This window comes from Amborella trichopoda, chromosome 12 (genome assembly GCF_054954075.1).
Source record: "Amborella trichopoda isolate Santa Cruz 75 chromosome 12, AtrichopodaSantaCruz75HAP2 v2.0, whole genome shotgun sequence".
NCBI lineage: Eukaryota > Viridiplantae > Streptophyta > Magnoliopsida > Amborellales > Amborellaceae > Amborella > Amborella trichopoda.
The window spans coordinates 13,753,344-13,780,445 of NC_142347.1; the positions used below are offsets into that span (position 1 = coordinate 13,753,344).

The 27,102-nt window shown below is 36.5% G+C and overlaps 1 protein-coding gene across 2 annotated transcripts; it reads left to right on the forward strand.

The window, feature by feature from the left end:
- The first annotated feature begins 1,367 nt into the window (after positions 1–1,367).
- LOC18424623 (cyclin-A3-1) lies at positions 1,368–5,579 on the forward strand. Of its 2 annotated transcripts, none has more exons than XM_020676598.2 (8): positions 1,368–1,946; positions 2,732–2,958; positions 3,086–3,161; positions 3,287–3,363; positions 4,468–4,504; positions 4,611–4,760; positions 4,868–5,002; positions 5,119–5,579. In XM_020676598.2, the coding sequence occupies exons 1-8, from the start codon at positions 1,635–1,637 to the stop codon at positions 5,188–5,190; spliced, it is 1,086 nt and encodes a 361-aa protein (XP_020532257.1). In that variant the 5' UTR covers positions 1,368–1,634; the 3' UTR covers positions 5,191–5,579. The 2 variants fall into 2 exon arrangements, with proteins under 2 accessions (XP_020532257.1, XP_011629119.1); XM_011630817.3 differs by having other exon boundaries at positions 4,471–4,504.
- The last annotated feature ends 21,523 nt before the right edge of the window (positions 5,580–27,102 follow it).

Here is a 27,102-nt window from a genome sequence, read left to right on the forward strand (position 1 = left end):
AGAAAAAGTAAAATTAAACGTTCAAATAATTTCTTCAACAATATCATTTCTATTTTTTAAAATTTATTTACTTTTACAGATTAATAATCTCCATATTGAAGATTAAATATTCCCTAAAAATTAGAAACAAATTTTATTTTTTAAAATAAATTATTAAGGGGCCCGCATTCTACGGGCGAGTCCGTGAACTCATAGAAACCGTGTCCAAGGATTAATGCACAGTGTCAAGAGCCAAACAGTGAAATACCACTATGAGGAAGGGTACATAGACCTTTCGATAATAAAGTCATGGCATAAAACCAAAGGAGAATTGTGTGGCGCATTCAAGCCCGCACTTGTTACTATGCGGATTTGGAGATCTACACCATCCTTAAAAAAAAGTGTGGATCTATACCATAAATAATATTGCTCCAAAAGATCATTTCTAGTTTTTAAAATTTATTTATTTTTCTAGATTATATAGATTATATATTTTCTAAAGGGAAAAGTTTATATAGAGCCGAGGCTCTAAACAATCAAAATAGAGCCCACATCAAAAAATTTATTAAAAGAGGCTGTTTTGATGCCCAAATATCTTTAAATTGATCATCTAGACATCAGAAAAAATTGGATTTCAAGTTTTGGAAATAGTGCATCTTGTAATGCATTTTTTGTCTGTTAATTTTCAAGATTTTCAAGTGCTCATAGATCTGCTCAATCTACAATATTTTTGAAGCTTTAAATTTTGGGTGAGGTTTGTATAACGTGTCAACCTTATACTATTGAAGTATAGTGTACCTCAAAGCCTTGTAATGTTATGAAAATCTAGTGTTTCTCCCAATTATGAAATTTAAAGTTCCAAAAATGGTGACGATTTAACAGATTTATAAATGCTTCAAAATCTTGAAAATGGACGGTCCAAATAACGTGTTAGAAGATGAACTATTTTTACTACTAAAAATTGCATTTTTTTTAATGTTATGAATTTCGAGGTGGAGATGACCGATTTGAGGGTTTTCCAGTGGGTTTTTTAGGTGCACTGTACTTATATGGTATAAGGTTCACAACCTATATAAACTTTTTTCTTAAATTTATAATTAAAGAGGAAAATATATTTTAAGGCTATCATAAAGATTTCCAATATTAAAACTACATTTCTCAATACTATTTGAAGGTGCATTATAATTTGATTGTTTAGAGCCTCGACTCTTGACAAACCTCATCCTTTTCTAAAATTTAAGATTAAATTTTACTTTAAAAGTAAATTATTAAGGGTATGCATTTCTACATGTAAGTGATAGAAACCGTCCAAAAGAAAAGGCCAAACGCCCAAAAAGTCCAAATGTTCGGACCGTAATAATCAAAATCCACCCGAAATCCCAAAATCCAAACTTGAAAATGAAATGCACTTCCTCCCTCCCTATCTTTCCCCCCAACTAAAATCCCCGAATCTAAAACCAAAACCTGAAAGAAAGAAAGCGGGCAAAACAAAATTTTGAAATCAAGAAGAGCGGGCTCCCTCCCTTTCTCCACAACCTGCAAGAGTAAATAGAAGGCCCCTGCAACCCAATGAAACTCGCCCTTCTCCTCTTCAATTCCAGGCCCAAGCGAAGAAGAAGAGAGAGAAAAGGAAGAAGAGAGAGAAGGAACCATCCATGGCCGCTAATCAAGAGAACAATGTTCGGGTAACGCGAGCAGCGAGGAAGAGAGCTGCCGCTGCTCTGCAACCCTGCAGTCCTCCTCCTGCTCGGAAGAAAAGAGTGGCTTTGGGCGAGCTCCAAAACTTCAGTAATGTCCTCCCCGACATCAACACTGGAAATGGAGGAGACCCCAAAGCTTCTTTGAAGCCTTTGAAGTTGCGAACGGAGGAGAGAGAGGAACCTGTTGATGTTGACTTGGTTTCTGAGGATCCCATTCTTGGTAGTGCCTATGCTTCGGATATTTACCAGTACTTGAGATCAGCTGAGGTTTGATTGCACTCTGATTTGGTTCTGAAATTAATCATTAATAGGTTTATCTGGCCCAAAGGTTTGGATCCTTTTTTTTTTAAAGCCTTTCTTCTGCTTCTTCGTCCTGGTTTCGCTATCTCTCTTTGAGCTTTGGTTTGGTTTCTGGTTCCATTTTTCTTTGCTTTCCCTTTATTTGCCTTGATGGATTTGGAAAAGCTTTACTTTCTGGCAATCTTTTTTAACTGATTCTGGATCTGGGGACGGGTGTGCCTTGATAGTGGGTGTTGATTTATTTAGTGCTCCTTTCCAAGATTTGGGTTTCAGGCATGGTTTTACACTTGCAATATGGTTGGTTTAATGGCTGGGCCCTGACCTTGGGTTTTGATTTGTTTCATTTACCTATTAAAAGTTCAAGTTTTAGGGCATCGTTCCACATTTGGAGTAATTTTATGTCTGATTGCATTCTTCAGTTGAAATTCTGATGGCCTTCGCCTCTCCTTTTATTTCTGCGTCTGATTATTGATCTAGAAACTTTCACTGTGATGGATATGCGCCCTCTCTACCTATTTGGTTCTAGGAATGCCTTTGTCTGGTTTGATTGCTGAAAATACCACTGTTTTCAATAATATTATTAGCAGGTTTTGTTTTCAAGTCCAGTTGGGTCTAGTTCATCAATTGATCTGATTTGTTGCAGAGAAAATTAATATTTTTGTTACTTTTTTTCAATGGGTTTTTGGTTTTAATCTTGATGGGATTAAGGCTCTGTATGTTCGTTGGTTATTTACCATCTTTTCTCTGTGCAGGTGAAGCGGAGGCCAAGGGTGAACTTCATAGATTCCATTCAGAATGACATAACAGCTAACATGAGAGGGATTCTTGTGGATTGGCTGGTTGAAGTTGCAGAGGAGTACAAGCTTATTTCTGATACTCTTTATCTCACTATCTCATATATCGATCGATTCCTCTCATCAAATGCAATCAAGAGACAGAGACTACAGCTCTTGGGTGTTTCTTGCATGCTTATTGCCTCGTAAGCTCTCTTTCTCTGCCTCTAATCTTTCATTTTCTTCTCTGACTTTGTTTTTTTCTTTTGAATCTGGTAATTACTGCAACAAGTTGGAAGATTATTTACTCCATATATTTCTTATCAATCTCAGAAAGTATGAAGAGATTAGCCCCCCCCATGTTGAAGATTTTTGCTATATAACCGACAATTCTTACACCAAGGAAGAGGTGACTTTCTCTCTCTCTCTCTCTCTAGCTCTCTCTGCTCATCGCTCTTTTTAGTATCATTCTGTGACTTGTACTATCATCGAAAGAAGAAACTCAATAGGGACTTCATGTGTATGAAAATGCAGGTGGTGCAAATGGAAAGGGAAATACTCAAGTTTCTCAACTTTGAGATGAGCAGCCCAACAATTAAGACCTTTCTCAGGTAAAAATTTCAATCAAAATTTATGAATTTTGTTTTTTGGAGGGAAATTTGGGGAGAAGTCCCATTGGGAATTGGAAAATAGTCAAAATTTTCTATTTTATGCTCAAGTTCCTCATTTTTGTGATCTTTATATTCTCATTTTAACCTTGGTTTGGACATCCAATGTTTGAAGTGGTGTCTTCTGTCTTGAGTGAAAGACTGGTTTCGATATTGGATGTCGGGATGGATCTGTTTGATTGAGACATCAGTTTTGACATTTAAAGTCCGAGCCACCTTTCACTCAAAAAAAAAAAAGGGCCTAGTCAGCAGATTAACTTTTGAATATAGTGAATCTTTTTATTGAATAACCCCATTGGCATTGTGAATTTGTTGAATATATCACTAAATTCCAAGTCTAGAACATGTATTTGAATATGGTCCAAGAAAAAGCCATTGATAGGTTACATTTTGAATACAGTAAACATTTTTTTTTGAAACACTTGAAATCATGTTTCTTTGTTTTGATTGTTGCGGCTCTTTTTTGAGTAGAAGTTTGTTTGGACATTAGATGCCTGAGCCAACCTTTCACTAGAAAGATAACAAGCATTTGGATTTGGGCATCCAAAATCCGAATCCAATCATGTCTTTTCAGTGAAAGAGCTGTTTGGACATCGGAAGTCCTAACCTTTCAATTAGAAAACCGGTTTGGATTCCATCCAATGTTCAAACCACTCTTTCAATAAAAAATGAAAGATCTAGGTTTGAACATGCGACCACCTAAATGGGCGTTGCATTGGAATTAAAAAATGTGAAAGAGTGGGATTCGATCATTAGATAGAAAATCTTTGGGACTGCTTTGTAATTCTAAAGAAATTAAGGGGAATGTTTCAGTAAATTCCCCCTTTTTATATTTGGCTATATTATCTAACTGAACTTTCTGGATTTCTTTTGTGTAAGTGGAGTCAGATAAAAAATTATGAATCTAGAGTTAGTTTTTTAAACACTGATTCACTTGCTTGAACATTATGCAATCAAGTAGTTTTTACGACCCTGCCTATAGTCTATATTCTGGTTTTGGTTCTGTGGTTAATCCCACTCTGATTTTGTTCATAATCTGTTTCTTAGCAGGCGATTCAATAGAGCTTCTCAAGAGGGAAACAAGGTGACCTGAGCTCTATGAATGTTGGTCTCAGCATTGGTAGACACATAATCTTTGTATTTTTGGGGCCACAACATTTTGATAAATGCATAAATTTGAAATTTTGCAGACCTCTGAACTGGTATTGGAGTTCCTGGGTAACTACCTCGCAGAGTTAAGCTTATTAGATTATGGATGTGTAAGATTCTTTCCGTCCATCATTGCCGCTTCAGTCATATTCCTTGCAAGATTCACTCTCCGTCCACAGACCCATCCTTGGGTAAGTGGCTGCTCTCAAACACTGTTAAGCATAGGTTCTAAATACCCTTCTTTTAGTATAAAGAACATAACTGAGTATATTATGGTGCTTGATACTTTTTTTCTCAGACATCAACTCTACAACACTACACCGGTTATAAATCATCAGATTTAAAGGATTGTGTCATTGCTATACACAGTTTGCAATTGAACACAAAAGGATGCAGTTTGGCAGCCATCAGGGATAAGTACAAATCACATAAGGTATATTTGCACTCATCCCTTACTATAACTCAGTTTTTTAACATCTATTAGCCCCAATGCCAAACCATCAAATTCAATGTGTCTTGAACTAAGTTGTTTCTTTATAAATGGAGCAGTTCAAATGTGTGTCATCTTTGTCGCCCCCCACTGAGATCCCATCTCAATTTTTTGAAGACATCAATGGATAGAAGATGGTTGGCGTTTGCTAATCTGTGCCTATAATTGGAGAATGATCCATGATTCAGGTGTTGTAGATTCTATGCCTGGTTTACACTTCAACTTACACAACTTGAATGATGGTTATAAACTTACACAACTTGATCATCTTCGTCATAAGCTTCCCTGCTGAAGAGGGAGTACATTGAAGATAATCTGCATCATGCTCTTAAATGCATGAGGCCTTAAAATGTTTTCATAATTAAGTTTAAGTCTTTCAATATCACTAGCCAACAAGGAAATTTGCTTCAATGACAGCTGTATCATGATTTTGTAATGTACACTAAACTTGTTATGGATGGAGTCCAGGGGAGGGTTCAAGATTTTTGGAATGAAACTCATGTTTATTCCCTTTTGATGACATGATTGGCCCCATTCGAGAGTGTTACAAACTTAGAAGGCTCAAAATCTGAAATTTTATCTTTTGTAGTTTAATGTGTGACCAATAGGTTCATTCTTTTGTATTGCTTGTGTTACTTCTTGCAACCTTCATGCACTTATTTATTTCTCATTGTTACAATTCTTTACCCCGTAATGAGATTGGTACTCCATTTTTATTGCTCTACTAAGTGTTGCATCCATCATTGTTTGCTGACTTGGAAATCAGGTACTTGTCTTTTGGGTTCATTATTGTTTTACTTAGGTGAATTCAGCAATATACCTAAAACTAAAGACAGTTTTAGCACGAGCTCATTGGCTTTTCTAAATCTCAATGTAGTGGAAACACAAAAATGTAAGGATTAAATCAATATTGTGTATATTTTTTTAATTTGGTTTTCCTGTTGTGTTTGATTGATTTTTTTGGAGCTCTCATTCCTTTTGCATGCAGTTCCTCTGAGTTCAGAGGCTGACTTTCATTTATGAGAACTAAAAATATAATTTACTTATCTCAAAATCCTTGAGCTTTTGATAGAGATGGCCTTAAGAGCTCTCACCCATCTGTCCAATTTAGGTGGTACTTGTTTCATTTTAGGTTTCTAAAGAGAGAATAAAGAAGAAAAGAAAAAAAGTGGCATTGTTCTTAGAGATAGAGAACTAGAGAGGTCCTTTAGGTGGCGGCATGTGAGGGGCAAGCTTTCCATGCTTTCCCTACAACATAAAAGTTTTATCCTCTCCCTTATCCAACCCTCCATTCTGAATGGAGGGTTAAGATTGCCCCAATCACAATGTCACGCCTTTACACTATTTTATTTTTAATTTTTTTCTATAAACTATTTTGACACTAAATTTTGGATGTCCATTCCTCTATTAAACTTGCACTAGTGAAAAATAAAAAAATTTATTTTTAATAAAATAAAATGACTAAAATACCTTTGAAAATTTTAGGGGGTATTTTGGTCATTATATTTTATCGAAAAATTAGTTTTAATATTTTTTATAGGTGCACCCCAATGAGAAGATGACACGACAATTTATATAAAAAAAACTCAATAAAATACTTTGAGTTGTCAGATCTAAAATCAAACGGTGAGTAGCTCTCTTGATCAAACTTGGACAGTTGAATGGTAATGGGAGGATAGAACTTTTATGCTATAGGCCAAGCATAGAAACCTTTCCCGCATGTAAGACCCCTTTTTTTTCTCCAAAAGAGTCTTCCCTTTTCTCTATATAAAACCCTATATAGAGGAGCTCGACCTCCTGTATGAAATTGCTTTTCTTATCTTTAAATAAAAATCCTTATTGAAGGCTTTATGAGTTGGTATTTAAGTGCTCACAATTTACAAATTTTTCATGCACATGAAAGTACAGCCTTAAGGAATCGATAGAAAGGCTAATACCCACTAATACACAACACAAAAGAGGGCCTAAAACAAATTTAAAAAGCCCAAAACACATTCAATTGAACAAAATGAGATTGATGGATGTACTAATACAAATTTAACAGTACATTACAAAAGACAATTACATCCAAAATTCAACAATGCATGACAAAAGACATTTACATCCAAAATTTAACAATGCAACAAAAGACAATTACATCAAATGCTTATAATACTTCAATAAAAACTTATCTATTGCAAAGTCTAACATTTATAGCTCACTAATAAATTCAAAACGAAGAACTAAGGATCATGGGGATTTCAAATTACCAAAAAATTGTCTAACATCCTCTAGAATTCCTACACCCTAAACCAGATCTCCTTTGACAAGGTCGAGATTGGGGCAATGCCCTCCCCTAAATGGAAGACCAAAAAGAATGCTACCCTAACTCTGTTTATATAAAATTCAACATTGCATTACAAAAAACAATTACATCACACACAATACTCCAATAAACACTTACCTGTTGTAATCTCAACACTTAAACTTATTAAAAAACAAAGAAGCAAAGGGAAGCCAAATGGCCAGAAATGATTTTTGGTACCACCTCCTGAAGACTTCCTACATGCCAAAACGGATCTCTTCCTTCGATAGTGCTGAGATTGGGGACCACTGCTCTCCTCTTAGTGGAAAGCCAAGGCGAGCACCACCTTAACTTTATTTAGCGGCTTAAATGGGCTAAGAATGAAATGAAAAAAGATGGCCAAGAATGCACCATATTGGGTGTAAAAAGATGAGACAAGATGAAGGCTTATGTACACACCATGTAGGAGACATTGCACTAGACGATTGGCAAGCAATATGAGGGCTTAAAAGAAAGTGACTATAGAACATCAAAAACGGCTTTTACCTCCCTGGTTTGTATGTTAACCAGAGTTTAGTCTCATAAAGGATGGGCGTGGGTCTTAAGGGTCTCTCTCCGAATTGTTTTAGATTATTAAAAAAAAATTATGTTCCATATAGCTTTTTTAAATTTTGTATTAACTAAGGAGTTTTGGTATTTCAAATAAGTTATGTGGAGAGACAGAGAGACACAAAAAGGGAGAAATTTAGTGGAATAAGTTATTTGGAGAGAGAGAGAGATATGCAATGTGAAGTTAGGTTAATTTTACGATAGAACTTATTCACGTTAATAGTAGAAGAGGGAGAGAAGTGGCAAAAGAATTCCCACATTGAGAGTTGAGGGATGAAATAGTCACTATTAGAAACTCAAGATACTACAGAGAACTCTATCTTTATTAATTAATTAAAAATATATAATACCCCGTATAAATATATGGGCAGTAACAATTAAAGATAAATACCAATGGTTATGGATAATTACTAATTAATCTTATCATAATCAAGAGACACCTAATTAAGAGATATATACCTATACAGATACATTTTCATATTGATATGTATTCATAAGGATGTATATCAATATTAACAAGATATCCATACGCTAACACTCCCCCTCAAACTCAAGATGCTTTTACACAAAGCAGTTGAAGTTTGAACTATAAGTTACATAACAAACTAGTTGAATCTTTAAGTCTTCATGTGCATAGATTGCTTGAACAATAAGCACAGAATGACACATGGAAGAGCTAACAACTTGAGAGTCGAAACAGACTCGACAGAGAGTCGAAGCAGACTCGACAGAGAGTCAAAGCAGATTCGACAAAGAGTCAAAACAGACTCGACAGAGAGTCGAAACACGACTCGGAGGCCTTTGACAGTGCTTCCTTGGTCTATGAGTTTCTCTCACTAAACTAAGAGTGTTGATTGATTCAACCATGGACGAAGAGGAGAGCTGAAGTTTTGAGAGTGTTTATTGATTCAACCATGCACGAAGAGGAGAGCTGACATTTTTGTGTAGAGAGATAAAATAGCAAAGTGTGTTTCTGTACCCTCATCATATGGCAACGGTGGTGGAGGTGCTTGGAAAGTGTCGGGTATTGAGGAATAATCCAAATTCGTATAAACCAAAAGCCCTGGATGAACTACAGAAGCAGTACTTTGGGGAGACGACAAGATATCATGGCCTTCTGAAGATGGATAATAATAATATCTTGGTACTATACGAGATTCTCACTGAAACTCTCATAGCATTGACCCCATCGAGGATCTCTGCAAACCGCAAGGCATGGTACAAGAATATAAGGAATGCCAGTTGCTCTGACTTCCAAAGCGGTTGCAACACCGATCCTCTTTGCCAGCTCAGGGTCCCTGGTAGCCAACTCTATAGATCATAGAAATCTGTAGACGAGATGATAATGCACCTTTTTGAAAATCATTGACCATATTAACCCAATCCTCAAAGGTGGCATTAGGTTTAGGAATACTTCCCACTCCACTCAAGACACTCCCTATTAAATAGTTCTTCATAACATCTTGCGTTGCAACTGAGCGATCAATTTGGGCCATTTGTCCAATCTTTTCAGCAAGAGTCATCCGCTTCAAAAGATCTTCAATACGAGATTGAAGAGGTTCCTTGGGATCTTTGTATGGCTGATTCACTAATTACCAGTAATGAAATTTCCCGACCTCAGATATGAGGTTGAGGACCTCTAATCTGAGGTCGGTGAGCCTAGATCTTAGGTTGAAGAGTCTAGACTCTGATACCATATTAGAAACTCAAAATACTGCAGAGAATTCTATCTTTATTAATTGATTAAGAATATACAAGACTCACATAAATATACGGGCTGTAACAATTAAAGATAAATACCAACAGTTATGGATAGTTAGTAACTAATTTTATCATAATCAAGAGACACCTAATTAAGATATATATACCCATACAGATGCATATCCATACTGATATGTATTCATAATGATGTATATCAATGCTAACAAGATATCATAGGCTAACAGTCACTACAAGTTACAATCTCACTCACCCCTCTTAGCAAGGTCCTCAAGGCAACACGCATGGGGCGAGTGGCAATACACGTGGACAAGGGTTGGGCCAATGGACAAAAGTGTTTTAGAGTTTTAAATTATGGAGTGGGTGCTCTAACACTCTAGTGGTTATTGAAAAAATGGTTATTGAAAAAATGGATAGGCTTTCTATGTGACTCGAACCACATATATGGTACATGTGACCCCTAATCTGAGCCCATTAGATCTGAGTACATGGCTGAGATGGCTCAGATCTTGATCAAACGGTTCGTAGTGTTTTATTTTTTATTTTTATTCTACAATAATTTTAAAGAAAAATTTGGGGGGTGCATATGTCTAACAAGTGCACACATGCTAAAATTATTAAAAAAATATTTTCAGTAATGAAACATTACTAGAATACCCCTAAAAATTGTAGTGGCATTTTGGTAATCTATTTTTAAATAAAAAATATATATTTTTTATTTTTTTCTAGGTTCGCCCTAATTTTTTGGTGGGATGCTCAAAATTTCATCAAAAAATGTTTTGTAGGAAAAAACTAAAAGTAAAACAGTGTTTGACGTGACATTGTGGTATGAACAATCATAGTTGCTCGATTCAGATCGAATGGCTAAGAAGTGGGGTTGTACATAACTTTTATGTTGTTGGGGTCACATAGAAACATTTCCTTAAAAAAATTTGGACATCCAAAATAAAAAATAAAAAACAAGTATTTGAAAAATTAAAACATCTAAAATAAAGAATAAAAAACAAGTGTTTGAAAAATCAAAGAAAAATGTGAACTAGTTGAAAGGTTCAGTTCACATGATAAAAAGTTAAACAAGTTAGCAAAGAAAATTTAAAAAGTGAATATCTATTAAAAAAAAAAGTACACAAACAAAAAAGTATTTCACCAAACCGAAAAAGACTGCGAATGGAATCTGACAACATTGTATAAATCACATGGCACCAACAAAAACATAAATCCCTTATCTCGGTTGCATGGTATTTTCCTCCTCATCAGCATTTTCAGTTGAATGTTGATGGGGTTTTCTTACAAAACTCAGGGCTAGCAGGTGGTGGAGGTGTCATCACGGCTGATGGGGTGCGTTTATTGTGGTTTTTATCAAACCCTTTTTCGTATTGCATCTAACACCTATACAGAATTCCATGCTGTTAAAGGGGACATTGATCTGGCCCTTTAGCTCGAATGTTTCTCAATGCAGATTGAAAGCAACTCATTCTTGTACGTCAATGTCATTAAAGGTCGATGTAGACCTCCATGAACGCTTCATACGGTAGCATCCAACTGTTGACATAAATTTTCATATCAAATGTGGTCCATTTTTCATATCTATCATGAGGCCAATATGGTGGCAGATACACTTGCCAAGAAGATCATGTCCTTCTCTGATGTTATAGTTCGGTGCTTTATGATGGATTTTTGAGGAAGAGATAACCCACTAAGCTCCTAGGTATTGATGGCAGTGTCATGAGACTGTGAATCGCAGAGATCAGGTTTTATTAGAACAAATGAGAACACAAGCTTTTTTTTGTGTTTCTCTCCATAGCCATGAAACCCTTCTTAAAGAGGGATGAGAGGAAGCTGCTCTCCAATGTTCGACTTTCTTCATAGAATATTTGAGAACATGGCTTCTTTTTTTTGGGAGGTGGGTAGTTATCTTCTACCCGTTGGATAAAGATATATTCTCTATCTAAGAAGCCTTTTTTAGTGATAAATATTAAAATGTCTAATAAAAATAAAATGAGAGAAATATGACATGTTTGAGGCCCCATGGCCACCCATATGTACTAACATCTCTCACTTGGCTATGAGGGCAAGATATATTGAAATATCATAAAGTCTATACCACTGAGTGGATTTAACAATTATGAGTATATCCAAACATAGAGTTTTTCATGCTAATGCGGCTTTTCTTCTTATGAGCATGACATCAAAGAAAAATATCCCATTTGGGAGTTCTTGACTTAGATATTCTTAAGTCACATCAAAACTACATTCTTTGATAATATTTCTGCACTTAATCCCTTTGTTAAAGGGTCTGCAATCATATATGAAGATGGCAAATAACTTACAATTATTTCATTCTTTCCAATAATATCATAAATATAATGATAATCAATTTCAATGTGCTTACCTTTCGAACTATAGGCTTCATTTCTAATTGATGAGATGACAGTCTGATTATCATAAAAAAATTTAACAGGTCCGTCGACTATATCCAGCTTCAAATCATTTATAAAGTGTTTAATCCAGACGACATAAGTTGTAGCAATGCTACAAGCATTATACTTGGCTTATATAGAAACACATCCACCTCGAAAGAGGAATACAAATCATGAGGTTGATTTTCTATCACCTGGGTCTCCTGCAAAGTCTGCATCGGAGTATCTAGTAACCTCTAATTATCAGCTTGGAAGCACAACTTGTAATTTTTAATTTTCTGAATATATATGAGTATCCCTTTTACGGCTTGCCAATGAGCTATCTTAATATTACTCTGAAATCTATTCATAAGACCATGTGCATGACTCAAATCAAGTTCTTGTACATAACATAACATAATTTATATATTCTACAGCTTGAGTATATGGAATTCTTTCCATTTCAACTTTATCATTATCATTTAATGGACACATTTTATTTGATAATTTCAAGCCTTTACAAACGGGTGTATCCATGGGCTTGTAATTTTCTATATTAAATCTCTTTAAAATACTTTGTAAATAATTTTCTTGAGATAAACATAGAAGTTTTGAATCTCTATCTCTTGTTATCTTAATGTCCAATACATATGAGGCTTCTCCCATATCTTTCATCTCAAAATGGGAACTTAGCCATGATTTGATATGGTTAATCATGTCAATATCATTACCCACTATCAAAATATCATCTACATACAGTGATAATATAACAAAATTGCGCCCACTAGAAATCTTTTTTTCTTATTTTATAAATCTCAAATTCAAGATGATCCAATTTTTCCACCAGAACAACTTTCTCTTAGAGGCTTTTTAGGTGCACCTTACTTATACAGGATAACATTGACACCTTATATAAACTTTTTCCTTCAAGGTTTGGGCCCTCTCTCTCTAACCGCATTCACACCACCCGAGCTTTGCAGCCCTCTGTCACTCTCTCTCGCCTTCGTCACAGCAAGGACCTGCCATTGAAGGTTTCTATAATTCCAAGGTTTTTCCCTATTTTATATCATTTTCAATTGATTATGTATTGATTTGTTTTGCTGTTCAAATAAATGGGGTGCTAGAATTACCGAATGCTATATTGTTTCTTGTTTTTCTTCATCTCTGTCTTTTGCCTTCATTTCATTTGAATCTTGGCCCCCAAAGACTTACCGAATGCCTTCATCTCATTTTACTTATGCTTGATTTGTGTTACCGAATGCTAGATAAGTACAACAGAGCATCTGATTTGCAACTACTAGTATTTTCCGAAAAGCCATTAAAACTACAACTAAAGCTACTTTAAGAACATCATGAAACAAGGTAATGTGCAAGCATGATTAATGTGAAGAAGCCACAACTAAGACATACTAGATGTTTTTATAACAGTTATATTTTGATTATACACAATTTGTTGAATATGAGTTTTGGGCTCTCAATGCTTATATTTCTATGTTTCTTGAATTTGAGCTTTGGGCATTTTCCGGTGGTTTTAGGTTTATCATTGTACTTAGTTTTTTCTCTAGGGTGAGGTTTGTATAAAGGTGTCAGCCTTATATTATTAAAGTAAGGTGCGTTTCAAAACTATGTCAAAAATGTAGTTTCAGTGCTGCAAAGCCTTTCGCCGATATGAAAATCTATTGTTACCCCTAATTATGAAAATGAACGGTCCAGATAATATATTAGAAGATGAATTATTTTTAGGACTAAAAATCCCCTCTTTTTTTTTTCATGTCTATGAATCTCAAAATCAAGATGATCAATTTTTGGGTTTTCCAACATAGGGATAACCTTCACTAGTGGGTTTTTTAGGTGCACCTTGCTAGTACTTTATAAGGTTGAGACCTTATATAAACTTTTTTCTTGTTTTGGTGATAGCTAAATCACCATACCTATATTTTCTACTAAAGATGAGGGTATTATGGGAAATAAAAAATTGAATTTCTTTAGAAGTAAGAAAGTGATATCTTTATAAGAGAGTGAATGATGACATAATACCCATCCTTTGAGGGTCACCCCTTTAGGGGTTATGGGAATGGATATCCAATATGGAGATTGGTCTCCAAGAGAGAGAGATATGGCCTCGGAGGGAGGGACGGTATTCTCATGAGTTTTGGGTTGGTTAACTTTTACTTCTATAGAGAGAAAATATATATATTGCTCCCGATATTATCTTTTTGGTAGCAGTATTGCGATGGGAAAGAGGATGATGATCGATGTTGTTGCTCGGTCTGGAGAGCGGGTTTAGAAAGGAAGATCGATGATAGTCTTTTACCGGTGTTTAGAGATAGGTATTATCTCTTATAACCCAAAATTGTAATCTTCATTGTGATAGTGGATTTCTAATTATCGAGGCCGTGGATGTAGCCTATAGGGTGAACCACGTAAATAGTGTGTTGTTGTGGTATGTTTTTTATGTTTGTTTTATTTCTCGCACTCAATAATAGTTGTATTCTTCTACTTCGTATGTGGCCAATTGAGTACACGATCTTGGGTGGGATCCTGGTAGTTGGGATTTTCGGTTCCGCAAGCTAAGGGGTTCACGAGAATCCAACAATTGGTATCATAGCACAAGGTATGTATGGGGCACAGGTTTATATTAAGAAAAAGATAAATGACGAAGTTTTATGAATACATGGTTTGAGGTGGAGAAATATGAAGGTAAAGTGTTTGTGAAAATTCCACAATGGAGGCAAGTGAGAAGAAATCAAGAAATATCCATGGTTTGAGTGTTAGAAATATGGCCTATCAAGGCCTAAATTCCAGTAGTTTCTCATTCAGTGGGAGCGATTGAGATATTGAAATCTTGGCGTCTTGCTAATGAAGTCCAGATTCTTTTATCCCGAGTACGCATGAAGCATCGAGAGTTCACGTGTTGAGAAAACACTTTCTCAAGGAGGTGTGAGGGTCACCTCCTAGTCAGTAATTTACTGTTTAGCCTCATGTTTAGCGGCAATCGGCCAGGGCTTGGAGAATCCAAACGAGAAAAATAGAATCCAAGTACTTATTGAATATTGGCCCTGTAAGGATTAGTCAAGACTTATGGGACATAAGACCATTGCATGACATGTGGATTTTCATTTTGAATGGAAAGCCACTCTTCCAAATGCATTATCTGAGTTTGGAAGAGCTAGTGCACATGTGCTTTGAGAGGACCCCTGTAATTGAGTTAGATCATGTCCCACAGGGGTACATCTGTAATCCATTGAGAGCCGAATGATCGGAAGTTTTGGCTCAGCGGCTTTGATATGACCAATTATGTGTGCCTACTTTAGACTGTGGAACATCTATTGGGTTGATCTGAGATTGGGCAGAACATCATTCGAGACTAGCCCAATGGAGTACTCTGATACCTATAGTTATTAGCCTGAGATCTCATTATACATTTTTTTTTATTTTATAATAATGATAAAAACCTAATAATTTTTCAAAAATACTTTAAATATTTATTGTGAATTTTAGAGAATTTTTTGAAATTTTATTTGCTAAAAACGTGAGGGTTTTCAAATTGTTTGACTCAAATTCCACTTTAGTCCTAACCTGGTAGTGCCATGTGGCGTCCGAGTGGCCATAAGGTTGCCACGTGATACCCCACGCCTCACTCTAAGATCACCGCCTAGCTGGGCGCTAATCCCTAGGCGCGGGATTAGATAGGCATTTGGTTGCTTGTTTTATAAGGGGTTGTGTTATGGTATGTGTTATATTTTGTAATATAATGTTATAAATTAATGCCCCTTTTTTATCACATGTCTCAATTAACTCACATATGATTCTTGCATGATATGTGTGCAGTTTAATTAATTAATTAATTTGATATTAAAGAGAAAATGCATTTTCAAATTTGAGTTGAAAAATATCTTCACACACTTGTGTGAATGGGACATTTTCTTTAAATTGATTGGTTTGAAATTTTAGATCTACAAAGTGATTGGTTTTGATAAAGTAGAATATCTCAACATATGTGGGTTTTACCAATTACTGCTTTGCCCTTTAGCCTTATTAAAAAAACTAAGGGTATTTTTGTAAGGCCATATTGGATACAATTGGAACAAATACATGGGCTAAAGACAATATGGTAAAGTGGCATAACTTAGGGTTAAGATGAGTGATAATGGCATGATATCCTATCCCTTCATCCTGATGGTTGGATGGAGATGGGTGGCTAGTTACATTATCCTCTCATGTGCCTTTGGATTAGTGCATTAAGGGTATTGACTGAGTCCTAAGTTATAATCATGTTATAAAAGCACTTCATGAGATCTTAATCCCTAAGTATCTCAACTCTTGAACCATTTTGGAAAATTATTACTCCCTTCCTTCTTCTAAGGTTTTGTGAGAGAAAATTGAAGAAAGAGAGTTTTTAGAGTTCCATTAATGGTGATCTTGATGGTGGTCCTCATTTCTTATGCTTAAGTCCATAGTGTAAAAGGTAAATTCTATTGAATTTTCTTCTCATAAGATCATATTCTTGGCATCTATAGTTGCTGGAGTTTTGAATTTAGGAAAGTTTCATTGATCTTAGAATTCCCATTTGATTATCTTTTTCATCATACTTATTCATAGTGTGGTCATTCGAAAGTTATAGCCTATATGCATGAGAATCCATGATCATGCATAGTATCAATTGATTACTTTGCTTAAGATTCATCAAATAATTTAGTCTCAGAGTGTCACTCAATTTCCATAACTTTTTCATCACGTTTTACTTATGGGGGTTCATTATCTTTCTATACAAAACTGTTTTGGTGGTCCGAGGGACCACCATGTGTAGTTTGGTCATCACTCTCTTGTTCTTTATCCGATTCGATTCAAACATTTTGCATTATGTTTTGGATGATAATGTCAGTGTGTTGAGATCTTAAGAAGTTATTTTAATGTGTGTAATTGCTTCCCATTTAGATTAGACATTCTTGTGAGATTGAACCACTTTTGTACAATCCGAAGGAATAAAAATAAGTTCTTATAGGGCCCGATTGCATGGCTCCGGCACAAGGGGTTCGAAACATGACTTCCCTATTTTAATTAGGCATTCTAATTCCTTGTTTAGTTGATTTTATCCCTTAGATTTTTGTTTAGATTAGTTGCATGAGATATTTAAACTTTGGGACATAGTTTATGTAATTCATAATCTAGTCTTGCTTTATATGTAATTGCTCCATAATGGGTTGGTATTTGAGTTTATTTCCATTGGTTATACAAGGCTAGATATGATTGTAATTGTTATTTAAAGGATTGTAACTTATTCACTTAGTTTGGTTTTTAGCAAGTGGCTTGTTGAAGGTGTCCATTTTGCCTTATTTTTGGGCTTGAAAATTTGCTCTAGTCTTTGTATCTACTATCAATTGGTATCGGAGCTAGGCTCATTTACAGTCTCTTTTAAGGTCTTTAGAGGGATTATAGAGTGCCAAATAGGAACCCATGGCAGCTCGTTCGGTACTCACTGAATTGCTGAAGGAGGAAAGGTTAAATGGAGCCAACTTCTTTGAATGGAGAAGGAAAATTGGTTATATGTTTCATGAAGATGGTTTATTGCCATTTTTGATCTCTAGATCGCCTAATCCGTTCGCAATCAATGCTCCTCAAGTTGTTAAGGATGCATATGAGACATGGCATAACAAAAACCACAGTGCCATGAATATTATTTTTACAACTATGAGTGATTTCTTTGTGAAGGAGTATGAGAATTCCGTATGTGTCAAAGATATTATGGAAAGCATGAAAAATAAATAAGACACATCGAATGAAGCTCAAATGATTATCAGAAAAAGGAATCTCATGTATTGCAAAATGGATGATCACACCAAAGTGGGTGATCATAAAAGAGAGTTCAAGAGTTGTATAATAGAGAGTGCGAGAGCCGGTCACTCATATGATGAGGTGACATAAAAGACGATGTTTGTGCTTTCGATCTCACCCTCATGGGAGACCTTTGTGGCCAATTTGATGGCCAAAGATGCACCTACAACAGTGGAGGAGATTGCTTTGTTCATGGAAGGGGAAGAGTAAAGAAGGATGACAATGGATGGACCATCTTCCGTGGTCCACATGGTAAAATCTCTCCAACCCTCAGCTTCTTCTACTCCCTTACTCATTACTCCTATCTCTTCTTCTATTTCTAACTCTTCTATAGTGAATACATGTAAGGTGGGAGTGAGTGGGAGTGATAATGCTAAGAACATGAAACTACAAGAAAAAGGCAAATAGAAAGGGAAGGGAAGCAAAAAACAAAATCCTACTCCCCTTATCCATTTAGCCCTTACCCTCTTAAAACGCCTACCCACCAAACCATGCTAACTCCATGCCTTTTAGGCTTAAACCACCACCCACACCCATGATGGTAGGTGGGAGGTCGGTTTGGCTCTCAAGCCAAGATTATTCAAAGGTGCAATGCTTTAGATGCAAGAAATACGGGCATACCCAAAAGTTTTTTAAGTATCCTCCTCCACGAAACCCTCATTTTGCTTCTAAGCCGAATACTGGTAAGCCTCAAGCTAATACCGGTGGAGGACCAAGGAAAGAAAGATTTTGTGTGGTCCATGACACTTTGATTGCCAATAAGGAGGTGGATGTGTGGGTTTGACTCATAGACTACTATCCATGTGATAAATTCTATGAAGGGCTTTACAAGGTTTTATGATGTCAAACTTGATACCTATAATCTTTATATAAATGGAAATAAAATGGAAAGGGTCTTAAGAAAATGGGACCACTTGTTGGAGCTCACTAATGGTGAGACTCTCATGCTTAAGGTCACCCTCTATGCACCCAGGATGAAGAAGAATCTCATTTCGGTTTTCAAGATGAGTAAAGCTAGGTTTGTGCTCTTGTTCAAGGAGGAAAATGTCTATGTGCATGATGGTTATATTATTGGAGACCTTGTTTTTGTAGCCCACTTGGATTTATGAAATTAAAATGAAAAACAAGTTTGCTTACTTGGGTGATGACTTATAAAATTTTACTTTATGACATTTAAGGTTAGGTTACATTAATCCATCTAGAATGCATATTATGATGAAAGAATGATTGCTTGATAAAATGGATATCGATTCTTATAATAGATGCGAGGCTTGCCTTAAAGGAAAGATGGTAAAGAAGTCCCACCAAAAGGTCGAAAGCATCTCTAGCCTTTTCGAACTAATCCACTCGGATGTGTGTGGATCTATGAGTGTGCCTACCATGTGGCACATGAGGTACTTCATAACATTCATTGATAATCATTCTTATTTTGGTCACACCTATCTCATGAGAAACAAAAGTGAGGCCATAACCAAATTCCAACAATATAAAGCGGAAGTTGAAAACTAACTAGGTCGAACCATCAAAAACCTTAGATCAGATAGGGGTGGGGAATACACCTACCTCCCAAGCCTTCCAAGATCTTTGTGTCCAATATGGGATTGTCCACCAAACCACCATGCCTTAGTCACCCGAACAAAATGGGGTTGCCGAGAGAAGGAATGGGACTCCAGTTGAGATGATGCGAAGTATGTTGAGTACTGCTAATCTTGGATTAGAGTTTTGGGGGGAGGTGATTCTAACCGCCACATATGTCCTTAATCGGACTCCCATCAAAGCAATTCAATCAACTCTTTACCAACTCTTCATGGGTCGACCTCCCCCAATAAAGCACCTCAAGGTTTGGGGATGTTCAGCTCATGTTCTGAAACCATCCCAAAATAAGTCCAAACTTGATCCTAAAACCATAAAATGTGTTTTCATAGGATACCCAAGTCATGGGAAGGGATTTAGGTTTTATAACCTCTTGAATTGTAATGTGATTGAAAGCCTTGATGCTCATTTCCTTGAAGATGAATTCCTTGAGAGAGAATCAACCCAAAGAGAGTAGACGTCCATTAGCTTCAGCCTAACAACGAAATTGAAACCATCCCACTTAGGCGAAGTGAGAGAATAAGGAGACCACCTACCTTTCTCACTTACCTTGAGGAAGACTATGTCTTGTCCAGATCGTAAGTTATGGAAGGAAGCCATGCAAGATGAGATAAATTCAATCATAAAGAACCATGTATGAGAGTTAGTCCGATCACCACCTAACCTTAGATCCATTGGATGTAAGTGGATATTCAAAAAGAAACTTAACTCCGAAGGGCGTATTGAAAAATACAAAGCAATACTTGTAGCAAATGGTTTTATTTAAAAGGAAGGGGTAGATTATTTTGACATTTATTCACCTGTTGCCAAAATGCCTTCAATTAGGATGATCATATCCACAACATTGCATCAAATGGATGTAAAAACCACCTTCTTAAATGGTGACCTAGAAGAGGGTATATACATGAACCAACCCGAGGGTTTTGTTGTGAAAAGGAAGGAAAAGTTCGTGTACAAACTTAACAAATCACTTCATGGTCTCAAGCAAGCTTCAAGATGATGGTTCCCCAAGTTCCACCAAACCTTGATTAGATATGGATTCAAACTAAATGAGGATGACCATTGTGTATACCATAAGACTAGTGAGACTGACATTACTTTCATGACTTTATATGTGGAAGACATTCTAATAGCTAGTAGCACCCTAGACCATGTAAGGGACACAAAGGCAATGCTATTAAGTAATTTTGATATGAAAGATATGGGAGAGGCCTCATATGTATTAGGGATTCATATTATAAGACATAGAGCAGCCTGCATTATTCAATTATCTCAATCTATATATTGCAAGAAAGTTCTTGAGAGATTTGGTATGAGTGAATCCAAGCCTATAGATACACCTATGGAAAGGAGAAGAAAATTAAATGTCAATATAAAAACAAACAATGATCTTGAGATAAATGAGATGGAAAGGATCCCGTATCGGAGTGCCGTAGGATCACTAATGTATTTAACCATGGGAACTAGACTCGATCTAGCTTTTGCTCAAAGCTTGATTGGTCGATTCCAAAGTGATCCTTGATTAGAACATTGAAATGCCGTGAAAAGAATAATGAGGTATTTGAAAAGAACACTTGATTATGGGTTAACCTATGGCAATGTGAGTGAGCTTAAAGTTTTGGGAGACGCCGAATCCGTCTATCAAGGAGACCCGAAAAACTCGAGATCCACTTCGGGTTATCTATTTCTTTATGGGGGTGGTGTCATTTCTTGGTGCACCAAGAAGCAAGACACTGTAGCCCTATCTATCATGGAAGCCGAGTATATGACTTTAAGTTCCACAACTATTAAGAAGTTCTTGAATCATCTTAACTTCAACCCTCTAAAACATGAAACTATTATAATCATGTGTGACAATCAAGCTTCAATAGTAGTGGCAGTTGAACCAAGGTTCCACAACAAGTTTTAGCTCATTAAACCTCAATATCATAGAGTAAGAGAATAGATAACAGCTGGTGAAGTAAAAGTTGGTTACATTCCATCTGAGGCTATGCATGTAGATCCATTAACCAAAGGCTTGGGGGCAAATGATTTTATGAGGCATGTTCATGTGATGGGTTTAAGGAGGTTGACATAGTTGTTATTACTTTGTCTATTACTTGCGAATGATAAATCCATGGATGAGTATGAATGCTTCGATTTATTGTAAATGATAATGAGAGAGAGTGAGATATATGATTTCAGGCCTTAAAAGGTCAAGTGGGAGAATGTTGAAACTATGGCCTATCAAGGCCTAATTCCAATAGTCTCTCACTCAAGGGGAGCGTTTGAGATATTGAAATCTTGACGTCTTGCAAAATATAGCCCAGATTCTTTTACCCCGAGTACGCATGAGGCATCGAGAGTTCACGTGTTGAGAAAATAATTTCTCAAGGAGGTGTGAGGGTCACTTCTTAGTCAGGATTTTATAGGTTAGCCTCATGTTTAGCTGCAATCGGCCAGGGCTTAGAGAATCTAAATGAGAAAAATAGAACCTGAGTACTTATTGAGTATTGACCCTATATGGATTGGTCAAGACTTATGGGACATAAGTCCATATCCTGACACAATACCATTGCATGACATGTGCAGTTACATTTCGTATTGGGAAATCACTCTTCCAAATGCATTATTCGAGTTTGGAAGAGCCAGTGCACATGTGCTTTAAGAGGACCCTTGTAATTGAGTTAGATCATGTCTCATAGGGGTACACCTGTAATCCATTGAGAGCCGAATGATCGGAAGTTCTGGCTCAGCGACTTTGATATGACCAATTATGTGTCTCTACTTTAAACTGTAGAACATAGGTCTATTGGGCTGATTTGAGACTTGGCGGAACATCATTCAGGACTAACCCAATGGAGTGCTCCGATTTTATAATGATGAGATTTCATTATACCTTTTGTCCAATTTTATAATGATGAAAAAAACTTAATAATTGCTCAAAAATACTTTAAATATTTATTGTGAATTTTAGAGAAGTTTTTAGAATTTTATTTGTTAAAAAAATGACGGTTTTCAAATCGTTTGACTCAAATTCCACTTTAGTCTGGTAGTGCCATGTGGCGTCCGAGTGGCCATAGGGCTGCCACGTGGCACCCCACGCCTCACTCCAGGATCACCACCTAGCTGGGCGTTGATCCCTTGGCGGGGGACTAGATTGGCATTTGGTTACTTGTTTTATAAGGGGTTGTGTTATGGTGTGTTATATATTGTTATATAATATTATAAATTACGGGCCCCTTTTTATCACATGTCTTAATTAACTCACACATAGGTCTTGCATGGCATGTGTGAAGTTTAATTAATTAATTTATTTGATATTAAATAGAAAATGCATTTTCAAATTTGAGTTGAAAAATATCTTCACACACTTATGTGAAGGCGACATTTTCTTTAAATTGATTGGTTTGAAATTTTAGATCTACAAAGTGATTGACTTTGATAAAGTAGAATATCTCCACATGTGTGAGCTTTATCAATTACTTCTTTACCCTTTAGCCTTTGTGGTTATCTACTCTAATAAATTATTAAAAAAACTAAGGGTTTGTTAGGCCATATTGGATACCATTGGAACAAATGCATAGCTCAAGGACAAAATGGTAGAGTGGCTTAACTTAGGGTTAGGGTGAGTAATAATGATGTGAAATCCCATCCCTTCATCTTAATGGTTGGATGGGGATGGGTGGCTAGGTACATTAGCCTCTCATGTGCCTTTGAATTAGTGCATCAAAGGGTGTTGATTGAGTCCAAGGTTACACTTATGTTATAAAAGCACATCATGAGATCTCAAACCCTAACTATCTAAACTCTTGAACCATTTTGAAAAATTATTTCTCCCCTCCTTCTTCTAAGGTTTTGTGAGAGAAAATTGAAGAGACAGATTTTTTAGATTTCCATTAATGATGATCTTGATGGTGGTCCTCATTTCTTATGCTTAAGTCTATAGGGTGCATTTATCAAGGTAAACTCCATTGAATTTTCTTTTCTCATAAGATCATATTCTTGGCATCTATAGTTACAGGAGTTTTGAATTTAGAAAAGTTTTATTGATCTTAAAATCCCTATTTGATCATCTTTTTTATCATGCATATTCATAGTGTGGTCTTTCAGAAGTTATAGCTTATATGCATAAGAATCCATGATCATGCTTAATATCCATTGATTACTGTGCTTCAAATCCATCAAATAATGTATTCTTAAGAGTGTCACTCAATTTCCAAAAATTTTTCATCACGTTTTAACCTATGGGGTTTCATAGTCTTTCCATACAAGACTGTTTTAGTGGTCCTAAGGACCACCGAGTGTAGTTTGGCCATAGCTCTCTTGTTCTTTATCCGATTTGATTCAAACATTTTGCATTCTGTTTTGGATGATAATGTTAGTGTATTTAGATCTTAAGAAGTGATTTTAATATGTGTAATTGCTTCTCATTTGGATTAGACACTTTTGTGAGATTGAACCATTTTTGTATAATTCGAAGGGATAAAATTAAGTCCTTATAGGGCCCGATTGCGTGGCCCTAGCACAAGGGGTTCGAAACATGACTTCCCTATTTTAATTTGGCATTCTAATTCCCTGTTTAGTTGATTTTATTCCTTGGAATTTTTTTTAGATTAGTTGCATGATGTATTCAAGCTTTGGGATATAGTTTATATAATTTGTGTTATGAAAGTGTAATTCTTAAGCTAGTCTTGCTTTTTATGTAATTGCCCCATAAGGGGTTGGTATTTGAGTTTATTTACATCGGTTATACAAGGCTAGATATTTTTGTAATTGTTATTTAAAGGAGTGTAACTTATTTACTTAGCTTGGTTTATAGCAAGTGGGTGTCCATTTTGTCTTGTTTTTTGGCTTGAAAATTTGCTCTAGTCTTTGTATCCACTATCATTGAGGTAGAGAAATATGAAGGCAAAGTGTTTGTGAAAAGTTCACAATTGAGGCAAGTATGAAGAAATCAAGAAATCTATTAAATGAAGGTTGTCAAGGCAATTATGGTGATTTTACTATTAAAGTGGAGATTGTTGTGTTTGGTGATAACTAAATCACCATGCCCAATATTTTCTTCTAAAGATAATGGTACTATGAGAATTAGAAAATTGATTTTCTTGATAAGCAAGAAAGTGATATCTTTATAAGAGAGTGAATGATGACATAATACCCATCCTTTGATGGTCACCCCTTTGGGGGTTATGGGAATAGATCTCCAATATAGAGATGGGTCTTCAAGAGAGAGAGAGAGACATGACCTTTGAGAGATGGGCGTTATTCTCATGAGTATTGAGTTGGTTAACTTCCACTTCTAGAGATAGAAAATCTCTATATTGCTCTCGAGATTATCTTTCTGGTAGCGATTTTGTGGTGAGAAAGAGGATGTTGATTAACGGTGTTGCTGGCTCTAGAGAGTGGGTTTAGAAGGGAAGATCAATGATGGTCTTTTACCGATGTTTAAAAATAAGTATTATCTCTTGTAAGCCAAAATTATAATCTTCATTATGATAGTGGATTTATAATTACCGAGGCCGTGGATATAGCCTTATGGGTTGAACCACGTAAATCGTGTGTTGTTGTGGTGAGCGTTTTATGTTTGCTTTATTTCTCCCACTCAATTTATTATTGTATTCATCTATTTCGCATTTGGCCAATTGAATACATTATTTTCCGTGGGATCCCAATGTTTGAGATCGTTTTCCATCACTTGTATACCCGATGCGAATAAGGAGAGAGCAGTTCGCGACCTAGGTCCGCAGGTGCTAAAATGCTTGTGGACTACGAAAGCTATAGACAATAAGCACTGATCTGAAGTGAAAATACCGACCGTCTCATAATAGCCCAAAATTGTGCAAGAACATGGCTAAGGGTCTCTTAATAACACCTGCCATATTTCGTCGCAATCCAACAACTTTTGGGTAGTGTAGACGACAAACTAGTTTCGAGAAATCTTGCCTTTATCATGTTGAAAATGAGCTTTAAACTACAACACCATTATCAGAGCATTAAATGGTCTCTAGACCACCACCATTGGATTTAGAACGGTTGAAAACCCTTGGGTACCAATTTTCGACGCGTTTGGACGCTTTTGGAGCAAGATATGGCCAACTTACCCAAAATGGGTAGGCTGTACACTATTACGGTGTGCCCTCGGCTAACCAGTTTCTATTAATGGAAACTGCGCAAAACCAATTCGGGGCAAACTTCATAAGGTCATATCTTCTTCATCTCGAGTCAGATTGAGCTCAAATTTCGAGAGAACGTTTGTCTAATCGATCCGGTCGATTTGATATGTGGCACAGGCCTCGGAGAAATCGAAAAGAGAATTCGCCAGAAAAACCCAAAAGATGTAGGGAAATTCTAGCCACACGTTTCGTCGATCAAACTCCCATATCACAGCGCTCGAGGTCAGAGGCTTCATCAAACTAGACCCATTACGAGCACGAGGTTAGAGGCTTCATCTGTCCCAAACCTCGCACGTGATGGACAATTAGATTCGACGCACGATGAGTCCGAAGTTGCTGCAATTCCAGCCATCGGAATTCACACTCCGACCAAAATTTCTTAATTTGGAAAACTGTCATCTGGGCACCAAATAGAGCCATTTTTTTTGCAGAATGATCGTGGTAACTTGCTCGTTACGCTACAATCAAGAAATCAGCGAAAAACCTTAAGAAATGGGCTGAATCTTAAAAGTAAGATTGCACGTTTTTCCATGTTTTGCCACGCGGTGATCATAGTTCAAAACTCAGATCCATAACCCGAAATTGGTACCAAAATGATTGTTTTCTCGAGCTCATTAAGAAAATAATAATCTTTCGGCCGGATGGTAACCGAAAAAGCCCTGAATCGGCCATAGAAAGTGCAAACGGTTGAACGGCCATGATAGGGAAAGTGCATACGGTTGAACGGCCGTGATAGGGACTAATTTGAAATTAGTCAGGTTGTGGTGCAAGGGAAAAATCATCATTTTACTCCATTTTTCAAGATTTTTTTTAATTTTTTTAATACTTGATTTTTAACAATTAAGTAAAAAATTGATTGTGCATTTATGTTTGGGTCCCACTTCTATATAAACAATGTATCATCTCATTATAAAGGATCCCACTTTGGCTTAATAAAATTCTATCTTTTATTCATTGTTAGGTCATGTTTGAGAAAGAGAGAGAAGAGAGGAGAGAGAAAATTTTTGGCCCTACCTTTTTAGGCACCCTTTTAGGCAGCCAAAGGTAATTTTTTCTCTCTTCTCCCCTTTTTCTCTCTTCTCCACTTTCTCTCTCTTTTCCTCTTTCTCTCCACTTTCTCTCTTCTTTCTCTCTTTTGCCCTCTTGACCAAAGGAGAGGCTGAGCCTCGTGCTGCCATGCCAATCTTGTCGCCATGCAGCTTAGCCCTCGTGTCGGTCTGAGTCACCGTGCTTGTCTAGCTGCCGCGCTAGACCAGCCATTGCACTAGACCAGTCGCTATGCCCGTCTTGTCGCCGTGGAGTTTAGCCGTCGTGCCAGTCTGAGTCATCGTGCCTGCCCATCTAGCTGCCGCGCTGACCAGCAGCCGCCCCAGACCGATCTTGTCGCCGTACAGTTTAGCCATCGTGCAGATCTGAGTCACTGTACCTACCCGTCTTGCTGCGGTACCA

What these genes read in the sequence shown, in the direction of transcription:
- LOC18424623 (XM_020676598.2), top strand. Translation starts at nt 1,635, where the DNA reads ATGGCCGCTAATCAAGAGAACAATGTTCGGGTAACGCGAGCAGCGAGG. An exon ending in ATTCTTACACCAAGGAAGAG is followed by an intron (nt 3,162 to 3,286) that starts GTGACTTTCTCT and finishes ATGAAAATGCAG; the next exon opens with GTGGTGCAAATGGAAAGGGA. An exon ending in GTCCACAGACCCATCCTTGG is followed by an intron (nt 4,761 to 4,867) that starts GTAAGTGGCTGC and finishes TTTTTTTCTCAG; the next exon opens with ACATCAACTCTACAACACTA.